Below are 17,894 nucleotides of genomic sequence, written 5' to 3'. Positions count from 1 at the left end.
GCCTTTGGGTCACCCCAACTAAGGTCTTGACATTGTGGAGCAGAGAGGAGGTGTCAGTGGTGTATCCTTCCTGAATTCCCAAGCCACAGAATCTGTGAGCACAATAAAATGGTTGTTATTTTACACCACTAAATTTAGAGTGTCTTTTATGCAACAGTGGCAATGAAACAGGTGATATGGAGGAAGTGGAAGTAATAGAAACAATAGAAGGAAAGCTAGGATCCAGCCCTCTTGAAAAATTAGAAAATATTCATAGGTAGTTTTACTAGCTTTAAAGAGTGGAGACTCTCAGAGAAGTGATCTAAGGCTTTCTGGGATGAGAAATAGCCCTTGTCATCATGGGTACTAGGAAGGTGGTCACAGTAGCTAAAGTACTGGAGTGGAAGAAACTCTCTCATGATCAGCTCTCTGACAGTCCTTACAAAAGCAAGAGTGTGGCCAAACACATGGGTTAGGATTTGCCAGCTTCTTGTTCCAGGAAGAAAGATTTAAGAAAAATTGTGTTTTGGGTTAATGCTGTAATTAATTACACATACTATAAATTAATACTCATGGTTTTTGCACAACGGGAATCACAAGAGACAGATATGTGTCATTAGTAGATCATTTTATTATTTATTTTTAATACAAGGCTCTCTTTCTTTCTTTTTTTGCAGGGAAAGATTGGCCCTGAGCTAACATCTGTGGCAATATTCCTCTTTTTTTCCCCCTTCCCAAAGCTCAAGTGCGTAATTGTATATCCTAGTTGTAAGTCCTTCTAGTCCTTCTATGTGAGCCACCACCACAGCATGGCAACTGACAGATGGGTGGTATAGTTCTTCAACTGGAAAATGAACCTGGGCTGCCAAACTGGTGAGTGCTGAACTTTAACCACTTGGTCATCACGGCTGGCTCAGTAGATCATTTTAAAAAGAGGATTCCTTAATCTAATTTTGCCCACTCCGTATGTCATAAGCTTGACTCTTGAAATCAAGCAGAAGTCTCCCAAATCCAGGTATTTATACATAAAAATATCTTCAAAGTTCTTTAGCTCTATTATGAAGATGACAAATGGATTTGAGAATGAATCCATCTGCAATAAGAATTACTTGTGAAGTGACTCCTATGTTCATGAAGTCCCAGCAAGTAAAGGGCAATTCTGACATCAAAGTTTGGTTCTGGATCCCTAGTAAACTAGTAACAACCCTTAATCAATGTGTTTGCATTCATTTTGGCTTGTCTGAATTTTGTTTTCAGATTTATAGATTCTTTCTTGCGTGAACCACTTCACCTTTGTCTTTGCTATATGCCATGTTGGGATATTATGCTTTTTTGATTCAGAAAATTCATTGCTAATTTCCATCTTTGCTTGTGTTCTTGTTTAGAATACAGTTTCAGAAAGAGTCTTATCAATTGATTTCTACAGATGCCCCTGTTTCCTCCAACATGTAAATGATAGGCTAACTGCTTTACCTGTTAACAAAGAAATGGTTGAATAATTTTACAGCTCTCTTGCCTAACCTGATCATACTCTCTGCATTCTTTCTGGTGGTGATGACATTCTCTTTCTGGAGGAACTAGCGTTTGTGGTACACTGTGGCACTGGAAAGGAAATTTTAAAACTCATTTGGAGGGAAGACTGTCTTTCAGCATGGAGCGTGAGCTGAAATGGATCTCCTATTCTGTGCTTCTCTCACACTTTCTGTATCACACCATTAAACATACTCCAGGGTACCAGAAGCTCCAGGAGATTCTGTTTAATCACTTCATGCCTAGTATCATGGGGACCACAATCAGGATGTGGGGCATGATAACCCCCTGTGGTTAGGATAATAGCTGTTCCAAGTTTTTGACACAGGCAACACAAAGTTACATAGTCACAAAATTATCTTCAGGGCTGGTGGTAGAAAGGAAGAATGTTATAAAGGGTTAATTTGCCCACATTCAAATAATTGGTATGTTGCAGAACCTAGTTTGGACTCAAGTTCGTGCTTTTTCTTTTTCTTTGCTAAATTTATTTTCACATCGTATCTTACCCCCAGAAAGAATGTGTGAGAGCTGCCATTCACGGGTGGAAAGGGTTAGTACGCTGAAGGCTGAAGATGAGAATCTACCTGGCTGTTAGTGTACCACATAATAAAGCACGAAGCACATCCTGCTGGTCCCAGAGCCTCATCATCCTTCTCCCACAATTCTGCCAAACTGTCCTTCTTATTGGAAAGGAAATTCACAACACCACTCTACTGATAGGTGGGCCCCAGTGCAAGAGGGCTGATAACCTAAACTTCATATGTTTGAGAGACAGTGACTATGTACCAGAGATTCTCAAAGTGTGGTCCCTGGACCAGCAGCATCAGCACCACCTGGGAACTTGTTATAAATGCCAACTGCCCCACAGCCACTGAGTTAGAAAGTCTGGGGGTAAGGTCCAAAAAGCTATAGTTTAACTAGTGTTCCAGGTAATTCTGATACACATTAAAATTTGAGAACCTTTAACCAAGACATTCACAAAACTATTTTGTTCACAATTTGTGCTTAATTGTGAGGACAATTGTGTAAAATATCCTGTAGTAATAGGATGTCAGAGATTACTTCCATCATGTATCCATTACATTAAACACTTATTAAGCAGCTACTATATGCAAAGAACTATGTTAGCTACTGTGGGGAAAGGAAAGATGAATAAAATATGGTCCCAGCTTTCTGTGAGCTCCTCCAGTGTTGATGAGGTGTACATATTTGGTATATATTTGTACATATTTGATTTGCCAATAGAACAGAGATGAAGGTAGCACAGTGGCCTGCCTCCTTGGTGGCTATGTGTAAGCCCTCTCACAAAATGAAAAGTATGGGTGAAATTCGTCATTGTGTCATTGATGAGGAAAGGAAACCATCCTTTGCTCTTTTCAGAATGAAGAATGCAGAGTGTTCATGAAAAGTCTAACAGTTTGAACCATAACGTTCACCTGTTTACTGACTGAAACAGGATGCGCAGCTTCATCCTTTGCAGTTGCCTTTGCCTTATGAATCAGCCCTGGGCTCAAGAATCTCAGGCTAGGTCAGGATCACAAAGCCATCTTTTACCTGCTCAGCAATTAAACAAATTTGCACTAGACGTTCCCTTCTATTTAATTTTTATTAAAAGAAGTGCTAAGGTACTGAGATGCAGTACATCATATTTATTACCAAAATTATTAACAAATATACAAAACTTATACATGTAATTTTCTTACATCCATTTATTCTCTATAATGCTGATTCTTGTTCAAGTAGGTTATCTACAGTATGTAAACATCCCTTGGATTGACCTCACACAGATTAGGAAAGCCCTCTAACCCATGCTTTTATCAGACACTTCTTTTTATTTGGCTTTCATTTGTAGTATCTAATCTTCACATTTGGCACACGGAAGAGACATCTACAGTGCAAAAGAGGCAGATTTTCTGGTTTCCTTCTGAACAATTTTTCAGGGGCACAGTAAAAGAGCTGAGAGAACAAGAGCCCTCTAACTTGATGGAGTTGGATTCGTTGTAAAGCCAACGACTCTTGGTTCAGCCATTAAACTCGAGCACAAAGTCAATGCCTCTTCCTTCTCCCACCCCCCACCCACCCCCCATGCAAGGCCGAGTCGCCTTAACCTTGTCTCAAAAGGGTTAAAAGAAATTTCATCCATCCTAGAACAAGTAGGTTAATTTCACCGAGGAATAATTTTTCAGTGTTCTTTTGTGTGGGCTGGCTTGTGCAGTTTGATGAGCTAGCAAAACTCTTAAATGGAGAATAAAATAAGATTAAAAACAAAAAAGGATACGAGAGTAGAACTTCCTATCTGCGTTCAATTGTCACCTCTGTATTTAGGATCAGAGCCTCTTTGTGGTGGAAAAGTGGCAAAGGCCTTGGTGAATGGTAAAGAACAGCCAAGCTTGCCATATTAACCTTGGACTCCAAGCCTTTGAATAGGGTCACAAAAATTAAAAAGAAAATTAAAAAAAAAGTCATTGGAGATTCCCCCCCGCCTCTTCCTGTGTTTCCTTTTGATTACTTAACTTAATCTAACCAAGTAAAGCTGATCCAGAGAGAGCTCTGTTCGCCCGCTCACCCCCATTCTCACTCTCCAGCACAGTATTGCTCGTGGGATTGACTGCACCTCGTCCGCGAAGCATCCGCTAGGAACGTCTGGGTTTGGCCACGCGCCTGCCTCCCGGCTTCCGTCACCACAGGGGCGCCGGCCCCTCCGATGCCCCGTAGAGCTCCGCCAGCTTCCGGAAACGCGGCCCCCAGTCCGTCAGGAAGTCGAAGCTCTGCTCCGAGTCTGATGTGGCCGACTGCAGGGAGCTGAGCGAGCCGGCCACGGAGCCGTCCCCCTCGAACATGTAGGTCTGGAGGGAGTCGAAGGGCGGGGCCCACAGGTCCATGTCGGCCTCGTAGAGCTTGGCCAGCACGTAGCTGTGGACGGTGCTGTTCACGGCGCACGTCTGAGGCACGTAGCGGGAGAGGCTCTCAATCTCGGGCAGCATGTCCTGCCGCGACTTGGGGGCGCCTCCCGCCTGCGCCTCCCGGGGGTTCCACATGGCCGCGATGTCAAAGGCCTCGGTGTCCTCCTCGCCGCCGCCCTCGTCATCGTAGCGGACGATGTTCTCGTGGATGTTCTCCTCGTCGTCGATGATGTAGGGCTGTTTCCGGTGTCTCCTCATAGACAGAATGAGCAGCACCAGCACTGCCGGAGACAGAGAGGACAGGATGTTTACTGAGGAGATCGCGCTGTGTGCGCCGTGACTAGAAATAGTCTCGATTAATCACAGGTGCGGGAAGAGTTTGCTGAGTGGGGAACCCAAAGTCGGCATCTGGATGTTTTAAACCACAGGCTCTACCTCGTTCTCACTCATTCCGCCATGTCAAAGTGAGAGTTCCTAGGCAAATGAAGCCCTGCAGATTTTTTCAAGTGGTTCAGTTAGAAGTTGCATACAAAGTCTCTTTGTATCAACTTGCTGCTTTGAAATTGTGTCTGTGTACACCCAACCACCCAGTAGAAAAATCCCGTTAACAAAGCACTGAGCATTATGGCCTGCCATGGAGTATATGCTAAGGATCAGATCATGTCTTCCTAATATATAAAGACAGCTATACATTCCTTTTATAATGTGAAAAATCTTACTATGTGGATGGAATCGTGCTTTCTTACAGTGACATCTTAATAAGATTCTACCCTGTAAATATGATCGTCTTAATGTATATGCATATAGACACATATGCTAAGTATGAGCCAAAGTCTTAGTCCTTTTATACCTCCTCCAAAAATTGAGAGCATAAATGACTACCGTTGTCCAGTACACACAGATTCCTCAGAAAAGCCTTCCATTAGAGCGGTGGTTGTGACTTTCTGGATCCCATGATGTTCACGGGAGGCAGGGAATGAGCAGTGACATTATATATAATGCATCATGTTGTCAAAGAAGCACCACACTGTTAGATGTGCTCTTGCAGGTTTGGATAAAATTTTATCCCAACCAATGTATTTTTTTTCCAGGATATTTTCACTGGGCTTTAAAGGAGAGAGAGAGATAATCCCATTGAACTGTTTATCTCTGTGGCTGAAAATGTTTTCCAGGAAGTGTGTTGAGGTTTTAGCTGTAGACTGCTATTGATTTTTTTTCTGGTGTTCTTTGTTACAGCTCGTGAACAGTGACAGCTTGACAACACTGAAAACAGCCCCCAGTTTATCCAAGGGGGGAAAAATGGAGTACAGTCATATGTCCAGTAAGATTACAGACTGACTTAAAAAACTCACAGTAGTGATTTTTAAAATTTAAATGCAGAATGTGCTGTTTGTAAATTGCAATTAATGATATTAATACCTAATATTTTCCCAAATAGCTTGAGTGACAAAAGCACACAAGTGAAACACTTATATTCTCCCATGTATTTTCTCTGCGTGCAAGAATGAGACTCATGGACAGTAGGACTGTGGAATTTCAGAAAAATGGATTAATATAGCTCTAAAGAAGTGGGGACTTGAACTGGGCATTGGTGGCTGGAGGGTGATTTGGAGGGGTGTAGGTTAGAGAAATGGGATTCCACGTGAACGTGCTGTGTTTGTGGGATTCAGTAAACGGTTACTAAACCCAAATATTTTTAAGGCACTATGCTAAGCAATGGGGAAACAGCATTGAACATGACATGGTTTCTGCTTTTATAAGCTTGTAATCTAAGGAGACTATAGATTCTGATGATTAATATGAGTCAGGCAGTGATAAAGGCTATCAGAGGGTTATGAGTGTGGCAAAGAGAATACAGAGGCAGGACCGGTTAATTCTTCCTAGGGGACTGGGAAAACCTTCACACAGCAATGGAGAAGGTAGTATTTTAGAAAATGCTAGGAAACAAAATTGGAGAAGTCTTTGAGTATGTGCTTGAAAGAATTCTGATGGTGATGGAGAGCTAGACAGTTTACAGAACTGGTCCAGCGCTTGAAAAAGAAAGACTGTTACATGGCTTATTTGTTAGGTAATCGGATTTAAAGAAGAGTGTTGCATAATGCCCGGAAAATCAAATTTTGGGAAAAATGGTCCTATTCAGCTGATAGGCTTCTCTGACAGAAGAGAATCACTTCTAGGGATATTTATTCTTTAGGTACTATAGGCATAGTACCTATGAGATTTTCTAGAAACTAGATACATATTTGACACATGAAAAAAATCCTGCAAAGTCAAAATTAGTCTGTTTATTTAATTGCCCACAAAATGTAGTATTTTGTTGACAAATCAACTGCAGTTCAGTCTTACACTGTTTTATGAATTATATTTAATGTGAGATGTGCACTCTTAGAAATAAGAGTGCCTAAAACTATGAGGAATTTCTGACAGCTTTGCTCAGTTTAGCCCCTTAAAACTGTCTATTTATTCTGTATTCAAAAGACAAGACATAGTGGGTTTGGGAGGCACAAAATAAATTGTTCTTTGCACAGCACTTATAACTTGAGAGCTGCTCCATGCCAGTCTCTTTAAATCAGTCTCTCTGTAATGATGGCTGCTTCTGCTCTTTGTGGGCCAGGGTGAACTTATAACATAGACATTTTCCAAAGATAGAAGTAAGGACAGCCGGTCTGGAAATTTCTCCTAGGAGCAAGTTTTTTCAAAGGCCTCTTGCAGGTTGTCGTATTGTGCACGCAAGGACTCTCAATGCCACCTTATGGACACTCAGGGGATTGCAGGAAGGTTTTATTTGTCAGTACAGACAAGGACCAGAAACCATAACAATTCTCTCTGATCCAGGGATCCAAGGACTTAAAAAGGTTGCTTATTTATACTACTTCTCCCTTCATGTAGCACTAAGCTAAAACAACAAAATTAAACCACATGTTGTATTTTAAAAGGTTTTTGAGAAGCATATTCCACAGATCTACCTAAAAATGCAATCCAGTGCTGACATTTTGCAGTCAGGACCTTCTTTCTTTGGTCTGACTCTGTCTTGTGGTGTAGAGGTAAACCTGGGATCAGGAGGGCTGTGGATATTTGCATGTCTGTTCTAATTTAAATCCCCTGTGCTTTCCTCTTTTCCCTCATACAATACTAGAACTTCTTTCATATTGAATATATTACTATCTACTGAGTCTGCATTTCTCTAAGCAAAATATGTATGCTGTAAATTAATTAATTCAGAAGAGTTGGGATATATGGACAGATTTTTCTGGTTTAGGTGTTTTATTTGTTTTTGAGTGTGGAGTTAGAAAACAATTGCATGAGTGGCCTTACATACAAGGTTGCTGGGTAGCTACCTTGCAGTATGATCTGAGAAGAGGAAGAATGGGTCCCTTATCCCGATAGTGCTCTCACACTAGTCTGTCATCACTTCTTTATTTCACCAGCAGAGGCAAACTGGCCCTGTTCAGTCGCTGCTTCTTGTCAGATGGCCACAGTGCCTGGGAGGAGTGCTAATGCCCCAAAACAGCTTATTCTCCCAGATATCCATGTGCTTCACTCTGCCACTCCTTTCAGATCTCTGCTCAAAGGTCTTCTCATCAGTGAGGCCTTCCCTGACCACTCTCTTTAAAATGGCACCTACCCTTGTCGTCTGTCCTCTGAGGATACCCTGTCCCCCTCCCCTTCTTTGTAACACCTACCACTTCCAGATGGGGATGAACAGTTAGGAGAAGGGCTGTATGGCCCAGGTATAGGGATGCACAATGTAGGGCCTGCCTGCGTTTCAGCCCAGCTCTGCGTCTGACATTTTGCCTTGGGCTTATCACTACGTCTTTGTGATTTAGCTGCTGCTTATCTGAAATGAAGGCGTTAGAAGAGGCGATCATTATATCCTGTCTAAAATTGTCGTTTTGGTTCTATGATGTCAAAACGAACTTGCTTTGTTTTGAAGTAAGCTCTTGAAGGTTGGGACATGTCTGTCTTATTAACCCCAGCACCTAGAATGGTGCCCTGGCTTAGGTGCTTAATAAATATATGGGCTTTGATCTGGCCAAAGAGGCCATGAGTTCCGTGAAGGAAGGGACTTTCTTCGCTTCTTTATTTTTTCCCAGCTTTACCACCTTTTCAATCAGCACAGTGTGGGAAACCAGTTCTGAATAGATGTTAGGATGAAAACTAAATGATATCTAAGTAAGCATTTGTGGGACCCTATAGAATGGAAAGGAGCCACTTACCTAAGAGGACAAAGATGCAGGCCAAGATGGCGATGAGGGCGCCCCGGCTCAAACTGACTGGGAGCATGTAGGCCTCAGGGCTGCAGGACAGGACATGGCCGTCGTCGTCACAGCTGCACACCTGGATAGTCAGCGTGCCTGTGCTGCTCAGCACTGGCTGCCCATTGTCTGCTATCAGGATGGGCAGGTAAAAGACACTCTGCTCCTGCTGCCGGAAGCCGGACCTCCGGGTTAGAATCCGGGCAGTGTTATCTGAAGAAGACAGGGGTTCCAGGATTGAAAAGGGAAGACGAAAAATGAGAAGGAAGAAGAAAATGTGAGAACCAACAAGTGAATTAATTTCTTGGGATGAGGGAAAGCAAGGGGGCAGGAATGGAGTGTGGCAAGGAGAGAGAAGGCTAGTGGAACATTCATTCCCTGGAGCCGTTCAGCTACAGCCACGTCAGCTTTGTCTGGATCAGCATTTGGATTCAGAAACTGAGATTTTTGCTTGCTTCTAGGCAAAACCCTGAGGCCTAGGAGAGAAAGCCTTTTTGAGAGTCTGTCATACCCTTTGTGACATAAAGTGCCCAGGGCGAACTGTCAGACTTCAGATCTAACTGAAATGTCCCTGAGAAAGCTTGACAGAAATGAACCATCAATGGCAACTTGTGGTGCCTGTTTGTTCCCGCTCAGCAGCTTTCCAAGGCCCAGCGCTGCTTTGTGCCTCCAGGAAAAGAACACTGAGGAGCCCACGTGGCTGTGGCAGATTGCTTATTTTTGCCACTTTGGCTGGGATTCATGTCTTTTGCTGTTTTCTTTTATGCCTCTGAAATGCAGTCACCAACTCCTACTGTGCTTTCTGAAGAATCTGCTCATTTAGCAGAAACTTATTTGAAATCCCCCAATCATATGACATACCCTGTTATTTCTCCGTACTTGGTGGTCTAAGTTTAAGCAGTTAATATGAACTTGGTAAAAACTTACTCCTGATCAGCACTACTAGATGTTTTTCCTTTAGTTTTAAAGGAGATTAGCAAAATTATTTGATATGTTTCTACAGAGCAGATGTGTGTGTGTGTATTTGTATTTATATTTGCTTAGGTCACATTTCGGGACCTTTTATTTTTATAATCTGTATTCTTAAGTTTTCTCGAGTGGATTCGAATTATAAATCAGATTTTTTTTTGCAAAGCTCATGATTTTCAGCAGAGGAAAAGTTTGAGAGAGACAGTAGTACGTACAAGCAGTCACTCTCAAAGCTAATAGCATCAAAACAGAAGGTCCTCTGGATGTGTTTCACATTTCACAGAGAAGAGTCTAGAACTTCACAAAAAATTCTGAGAGCCTAACTAAAGTAAACGTTATTAACATCAAAATCAGTATTTCTGGTTCTCCTTCCCTTCTTGGACCTAATAAGTGATTATGCTTTTCTGCCCTCTTCAATTTGGATATGTCTCTGTGATTTGCTTTAGATGATAAAAAATGAGCAGAAGTGATTTGTGTCACTTCCAGGCAGAAGCATTCTCTGTGCTCTCTTGCCTTGGTGTCGTGTTCTGAAAGAATGTTTGAGATGGAGATCCGAGCAGCCTGGGACACTGAGCTACACGTGGACAGCTGTCTTCAGTCACTCAGACCCACAGTTGGTTTTATGAGAGCAAGAAATTAACTTTAGTTACGTTAAGCCACTGAGTTTTGGTGGTAGTTGTCCCTGCAGCTTAACCTAGCTTATTCTAACTAACACATTATCCTTTAGTTACCTTTTCTACTTCCTCCCCCTCCTCCTGCTTTTTCATGGTAGCAGCTATTGTTTATTGAGTGCTAATGTGCCAGGTACTTACACTTTACATGCAGTATCTCATTTCATCTTCACAACAGTTTGGTGAAATAGTGACAATCTCACCCTTTCTTTTTTTTTGAGGCAGATCAGCCCTGAGCTAATATCTGCTGCCAATCCTCCTCTTTTTGCTGAGGAAGACTGGCCCTGAGCTAACACCCATGCCCATCTTCCTCTACTTTATATGTGGGACACCTATCACAGCATGGCTTGCCAAGTGGTGCCGTGTCCGCACCTCGGATCCGAACCGGCAGATCCCCACTGAAGCGGAACGTGCGAACTTAACTGCTGGGCCACTGGGCCGGCCCCTTATCTCACCCTTTTACAGTGAGAGAGTTTAAGTCCAGAGAGATGATGTAGTTTGTTTAAAGTCACTAATTTAGTAGCAGAGCTGGGATTTGAACTACAGTCTCTTTGACTCCATACACATGCACACTTGTTATGTAACTGCTTATTTAGTTTAGTGACATTAACTGTCGAAACTTATTCAGCTAATTGAAATCTCTTCCTGCTTTGGTACAGGCCACTTTCCTCTTATTTTCTTCTCAGTGGAGAAAGCCAATCTGAGGATTATATTCATACTTCTGCCTATACAACCCACCCACTTTTCTATTGTCCAGATTTAATGGTTAAGTGCTATTAATTCTGCTTCTTAGATTTAGTTTCTTTTTTTTCCAGAAACCGAGTTATTCTATAAACAAATATTTTTTATTTTTATTTTTTGGTTTAATCCAGGCTTGGTCAGGAGACTTAGAAAGCCTGACCAGAGCTGCATTTCATAAAAGTGTTGCATCCTGCCTATTATATATTATAAGTTTCTTGATCTCCAAATTATTTAAGATTAAAGAAAAAGATCAGAGCATCGCATTGCTGAGTCTAGGAAGGGGCCTGGCATTTACGGTAGTCCCTCCTTATCTGTAGTTTCACTTTCTACAGGTTCACTTACCCTCAGGCAGTTGTGGTCCTAAAATAACACTAGGTCACAATGCCTGCATCATTCACCTCACTTCATCTCATCACACTGGCATTGTATCATCTCACATCATAACAAGAAGAAAGTGAGTACAGTACAAGAAGATAGTTTGAGAGAGAGACCACATTCATATAACTTTTATTACAGTATGTTGTTATAACTGTTCTATTTTATTATTAGTTATTGTTATTGATTTCTTACACTGCCTGATTTATAAATTAAGCTTTATCATAGGTATGTATGTAGGGGAAAAAATGTAGTATATCTAGGGTTCGGTACTATCTGTGATTTCAGGCATCCACTGGGGGTCTTGGAACCTATTCCCCGAGGATAAGGGCGGACTACTATAGTAGTCACTTGGGAAATTTTTGTTGAATATGATAACTAGGGTTTTAGTAACCCATTTAGAAACAGTATTTGTTTCCAGGATGATAGAAAACATTTGTGTGTGTGTGTGTGTGTGGATAAAACACATCCCAACTTCTGGTCCCAATCTTAGTGCTTACTCACTCTCTGATCTTGGGCCATTAATCTTGCATTTTTTATCCGTCACATGAGATAATGAGAATCAGAGGGATTAGTAACTTCTTTAAAACCTTATAGGATTATTATAAATATCAAATAAGGCAAAGTATGGGAAAATACATTTGAAACTGTAAAGTGGTATGTACACACAGTCTGTTTCGTAGTGCTTTGGAGATAGAAAGTAAGAAAGGCTTTACTTGAGAAAATGCCCTGTTGTGTTCATAAAAGGATATTATGTTTTAGTCACGGGAATTGGGGGGGCTTGACAGTAGATCCACCATATCAGATGTTAGATTTTTAATGAGCTTTAGTAAAGGATACTCGTGGGATAAATTGTCATGAGGAGATTAAGAGTTCATTCTTTCTGTTGAAGATGTGCTGACTCCCATTTTGGGAAACCTTCCAAGAGATGTGTCATTTCTTTCTGTAGTCACCGTGTTTCGGTGGCCCTTCTTTTTAAGGTATTGGCTCCATGAATTGGTGCCCAAAGTCATCTTTAAGAAATTTGCAGCATTTGCTGCATATTGTTTCTGTGTTGATCCTGACAAATACCAGAGTGAAAGAATAGAGTGACACTTAGCTAAAAAGATTTGAAGAAACAGTCTAATGTGTTATTTTTTTCTCCCAGAGTTTCCATTGTAAAGCCAGTACTGTAGTTTTGCTTTCTACAGTTTCAGTTACCACTTTTTGCAGGGAAGATTTCCCTGTGAAGCAGATAAATGAATAGTTCAAAATTTAACGTGATAAAAATCTCAGGATATTTAATTGTAGTAGTTCCGTTATAATTTATATTGCCCTTCCATCCAGAATTATAGTGATTTTATGATTACATGTAGATGGTTGAAGGGAAGACTTGGAAGAATGCTTTCCATTTAGAGGAAAACAGGTTTGAGGTTCTTAAGTTTTAATAGCAGAAGAATATCATGGGGGGTGGATTTAATACTTTAAGTCTCAAATAATTAATCTTTGAAACTAAGACCTAGGCATGCCTAGTCATGACTTTTTGTTTCCTTTTGTATAGATTGTGATAAAGTGACAATATTTTAGAAGTGGAATGAAAATGAGGCTACTGCAGCCCAGGGAAGTAATGACCTCCCCAAGGTCAGATGGCTAGTTTGTAGCAGAGTTAGTGACAGAAGGGGTTCACACTTGACAGATTTAAATTGTTTTTCACTTGCTCTGACCCTTCTTTGAAAATCGTCTGGCTAGAGAACAAAAGTCCCTCCTTTTCCCATCTGTGCCCTGTGAAGAGTGTGCTAGGTCTATAAACCCTTTAACTAATCTGAATGCTTATTGGAGAAGAGGGATCTAGAATTCCTTTCCAGTAAAGCCGTAGAGGGGAGCAATTTCTAGAATAGGAACCCCACCTGGCTGTGTCTTTCTAAATTATTCTAAAGTAATAAAGTTGTTTCAGTGCTGGAACTCCTCTTTGTGATGCCATATTTGCCCTTTGCTAGCTCTGATACTTAGCCTTTGTTTGGGAGCTTTTCATGGTTGCACCCTTTGATCCTTACTTAGAAATGTTCCCTCAAGTTTTTCTCTTTATCTAGTTTAACTCTATCATCTTTCTCAGATTCTTCCCATGGGTGCAGAACATATAAACATGGCTGCTATCTGTGGGAATGAAGGAAGGCTTTTGCTTGTGTGCCTTGCACAGTGGCTAGGGCAGAGCAAGCACACAAACATTTGTAAACTGAATGAAAGTTACAGAATCAGCAGAGGATATTGGTTGTCTTTGTTGTTCTGAAACAAAGCTTTAAAAGACACTACGAATTAGCATTAATGTGTTCTCTGCTATTAAACAGCAGGTCACCTTTGATGCTGTTTACGTGGTATACTAACCCAAAGTATCCAACCCAAGCTGTAGAAGAGCATTGGTAGTCAACTATTCCCGTGATTACCTTGGTTGTCCCTTACGGTGAAGTTGGGGTTGTTAGCAGCCTCGGGAGCCAAGCTATAGTGGAAGTGCTGACCATTGTGTGGGTCATCTTGGTCCACTGCACTCACTGTCTGGATCAGCTGAGGGAGGGACATGAAATCAAGGTGAGTCGGAGCCAAAAGGAAAAGCTTCAGGGTCCAGTGAAATCCCAAACCCTGAAATCCAATAGCAGATTGTTTCATTTAATGAGAAGGACATCCTGAAACTTACCTGGAAAGTCCCCATGCCATCATGGAGAAAACTCAGGATTTGATTTTGGTTTATTTTTGGACCTGAGTACATTAACAGGCACAGGGTGAGTGTTACTAAATACCTCAGATGTTAGACATTGACATAACATACTTTCACACCAAGGCTAGCCATTTTTAGGCAGTTTAAATGGAAAATTATGAGTAGAACAACTCTGGGGTGCCACAAGATCCTGCTTATCTCCCAGTTTTTCATCCTCCCACCTCACCTACTTAATCTCATGATTTGGGTTAATATTTCAGGGTCGAATTGCTATCTTTGAGAAGCACCTGTTTAAAAATGACCAGTACTTAGAAAGGAAGTAAGCAGACACATCAACATTAACTATGTCAGGTTAATGGAAAACAGATGTGAGTGAATGGGTCACAGAGCAGTCAGTCTTTGTTGGCAGGAAGGAGAACTAGACAAGATGTAGAGCACAAGACCCCAGGATGGGATGTATAGAACAGACTAGAGTCAGAAGCAAAGCTTGGAGCTGGGGAGAGCAAGAGGTGGGGTAGCTTCCTCTTGAGCTCTTTGGCCACAACTTTGCCTTTTCCACAATGCTTTTCAAAGTAGTAAGTTGCCTCATGGTTATGAAGACTGTGATGAAAAAGCTACTAAATAAGTAGTGTGAAATATACAATTGCAACATTAACAGGCAGCCTGGAGGAGACAGAAAAGGTAGTCTCTTTCCTATGTGTTTCCTCCTCTACCAGCCAATAACAGAGATCTTCCACCCCTCTTGGGCCTGGCCCTGTAGACTCAACGCTCCTGCTGTTAGAGACCAGCTATGCTTCTTCTTGGGTAGAAACTGGAACATCAGAGATCAGCTGGAGGGCCCAGGTGGGCTTGCTTAGTTGTTTATTTCTTCATCTGTAAATTAAGGGAGGTAATGCTACCCTCTCAGTACGCTGAAGATTAAATAACAGAGGGGGAAGCTCCAGCAAGGGGCATGGTATTGCTCAGATCCCTCTTCAGCGAAGGACTTGATGCCCCAGCCTTCACCTGTGTGTCTCTTCAGGGATTGTGTTGGTTGCTGAGAGTCACCTACCACGTCCTTCCAGGGCAACTCACATCCAGTGAGTGATGCACTAGTGTAAAGCCCTGGCCATCCCATCTCAACTTGCGAAGACTCTAGTTTTAGAGCTTTATGAAGTCAGCCAAGGCTGTTAGTGGGTTTGCCTTGCAGCTGGACTTCTCCTTTGGCCAGTCCTGCAAAAGTCTTTCCCTTCCACGGGCATTGGCCCCAAGGGCACTCCTTAATAAACATCTTGTACCAGAACTCCATCTCAGGGTATGCCTCCTGTTGAACCCACTGGTAACTGGCCACTGTTGAATCTAAAAGTTGGGGGAAAGGAGTTTCAATAAAGGAGAGGGGCCAGGAGAGTACTGAAGATGAACTCGCCCCACAGCCTAGCCTGGTGTCAGTGCCACTCACACACTAGTGTCATCCCACTGCAGCATCCCAGCTGAGACAGATCCTGAACTTTCCATCTTGCCCATAGTGCCAAACATATAAACATATATAACATAACGTATTTCTTGATGAATATTATAAATAGGTGATTATGTATAACTTTGCAAACATAGTTGGAAAAGTCATTTGAGAAGACCTGACCTGTGGAATCGTGCATATATCAGTGAAGCAGGGGCCTGAGGCTTAGGACTGGTTGGTTACGGAGCTTTAAAGAATGAGTAAGCGAAGACACTGCCTCGTGGGTCTGGGTCAGGAGCACCTGTCTCCTAGCAGATCAGATTTCTTTCTCAGCCCCACTTGCCATGCAGTATTCTGCTCAGCAGGTTTCATTCTGCCCTCAGCCATCACAAGTATGTCATCTGATTTCTTTATGGGCTTCCTTCATGGCTGCTTGCTAAGAGGAAAGCACAAATCCTGACTTGGCAGACACAAAGCTGACGACAGTGTCCAACAAATCTGAAACAAGGAGGCCTGATTCTTTATAAACCAGACATACCTGCTGAGCTGCATGCTTTTGAAAATCTTCAAAACATGTCCCACAGCCAAAATCAAAAGGTAGCATTTTCAGTATTTTGGGCTAAAGATGACAAGTATGACAGACTTGTGACTCATGACCTGATCTTTAAGTCATAGATAAACTGTGCTTCAAAGGACTATATAATAGACCATTAAAAGATGTATCTAGAAATGCAGAAATGGGAGACGTGCTCCCAAAACAAGAGGTATTAAAATGCTGTTAATCTGTCAGAATGCAACTTCTATTCTGAAGCCCTTTAGGAAAGAAAACGTTTCATTTCTGTGGGGAGAGCAAGTTTAATTTACTGTACTATTTATCACTTTATATTTTAGATTAAAAATTATCCTCTTGTCATGTTATAATATAAAGTTATGCATTTGTCATATAATCTTGTAAAACAAAGTTTTGTATATTTTATGTAATATATAAATTGTCATATTAAAGTATAAAACAAAAATTATTGAAATAAAGTCCCAAGCTCCCTCACTCAGAACTCAAGTACCTTAACACAGTAACTATTACTATTTTTGTATCCTGCCTCCGAATCTTTGTTCACACGCAGACATAATTTTACATAACTGCAAGCGTATACTGTAGTTTTTTATACCTCCTTTTGTTATTTGTAATAACATGGATCATTTCTTATGCTGTAAAGTCTTCATTGTAACTTTTATTAGCTGCATAATATTTCAGGTCCTTCTAGACTAGAAATTCAGTACATGTGGAAGTAGAATTATCCTAGACTTGTTGAAAAAAATTTTTAGGAGTGCTATAGACCATTGAACTGAGTTCAAGAATCAATGGATGAGATAATTTAGATCAGAATCAGTATAGGACACATTTTTTCCCCCGGGGATAGGAATCACTTTTTTCTTTGAGTAGAATGGCAGAGATATGTTGAGTCAATCTTTGGTGAGTTCAGGAACTTAATGTACATTTTCGTTGTACAGACATAGCCTGTCTGTGCAGCAAGAAGCTGGAGGTGATGTTCCAGGTGAGTGAGAGAAGTAAAAGCGAAAGCTGCATGACAGTCAGAAGGCCTGAATTGCCAAATCATAAATCCTTACCTTGTAGATATGCACTTCACAAAGTGCACACCCTCTAGTGATATCAAAAATTATATTAAGTCTCCAGACCAGAGAGAAAAATGACATGTACCCAGAAATCAGTCCTGAGGACACAGAAATATGTAAACTAAATGGATGGAATTCAAAATACCTATCATCAAAAAACTCAATGAGTTAAAAGAGGATGTAGAGAAATAATTCAATGAGTTCAGGAGCTACTTCACAAGAGATTGAAACTATAAAGAAGAATCAATCAGAAATATTGGAGATGAAAAACACAGTGGATGAGAGGAAATGAAATATGGATTCCCTGAACGCTTGAGCAGACATTATAGAGGAGTGAATCAGTGTAATCGAGGATAGACATGTTGAAATGCTCCAGATAGAGGAGGAGAGAGAACTAAGACGAAAAAGAAATGAAGAAAGTCTCCAAGAAATATCCAACTCAACTAGGAAATGCAACATAAGAATTATAAGTATTCAAGAGGGAGAAGAGAAGGAGAATGGAACAGAAAGCTTGTTCAAAGAAATAGCAGAGAACTTCCCAAACCTAGGGAAGGAGATGGAAATCCATGTGGAAGAGGCTATCAGATGTCCTAAATATGGCAATGTAGAAAGACCTACTGCAAGGCATATGGTAGTGAAACTGGCAAAAGTGAATGACAAAGAAAAAATTCTAAGGGCAACAAAGCAGAAGACAATAACTTATAAAGGAACCCC

General features: G+C 41.2%; 1 protein-coding gene and 1 long non-coding RNA gene across 4 annotated transcripts in view; one reads left to right on the top strand and one right to left on the bottom strand.

The window, feature by feature from the left end:
* Window positions 1-3,096: 3,096 nt before the first annotated feature.
* The window catches only part of CDH20 (cadherin 20), a 199,427-nt gene continuing 184,629 nt past the window's right edge, over window positions 3,097-17,894 (bottom strand). For all 3 annotated transcript variants that reach the window (XM_023647913.2, XM_070221119.1, XM_070221120.1), the window contains 3 exons: window positions 13,845-13,962; window positions 8,630-8,881; window positions 3,097-4,693 (listed from right to left, as the gene is read on the bottom strand). In XM_023647913.2, coding sequence (XP_023503681.2) covers window positions 4,188-4,693; window positions 8,630-8,881; window positions 13,845-13,962 — 876 coding nt within the window. In that variant the 3' untranslated portion in view covers window positions 3,097-4,187. The remainder of the gene's footprint in view (window positions 4,694-8,629; window positions 8,882-13,844; window positions 13,963-17,894) is intronic.
* LOC102149289 (uncharacterized) overlaps window positions 4,201-17,894 on the top strand; it is an 86,375-nt gene continuing 72,681 nt past the window's right edge. The window contains exons 1-2 of the long non-coding RNA XR_290784.4: window positions 4,201-4,349; window positions 5,649-5,733. This is a non-coding gene — a long non-coding RNA (uncharacterized lncRNA). The remainder of the gene's footprint in view (window positions 4,350-5,648; window positions 5,734-17,894) is intronic.

Source organism: Equus caballus, chromosome 8 (assembly GCF_041296265.1).
Source record: "Equus caballus isolate H_3958 breed thoroughbred chromosome 8, TB-T2T, whole genome shotgun sequence".
In the NCBI taxonomy this organism is placed as follows: Eukaryota; Metazoa; Chordata; class Mammalia; order Perissodactyla; family Equidae; genus Equus; species Equus caballus.
The sequence above is the reverse complement of the archived record's forward strand: the minus strand, read 5'-3'. Positions and strand labels throughout refer to the sequence as shown.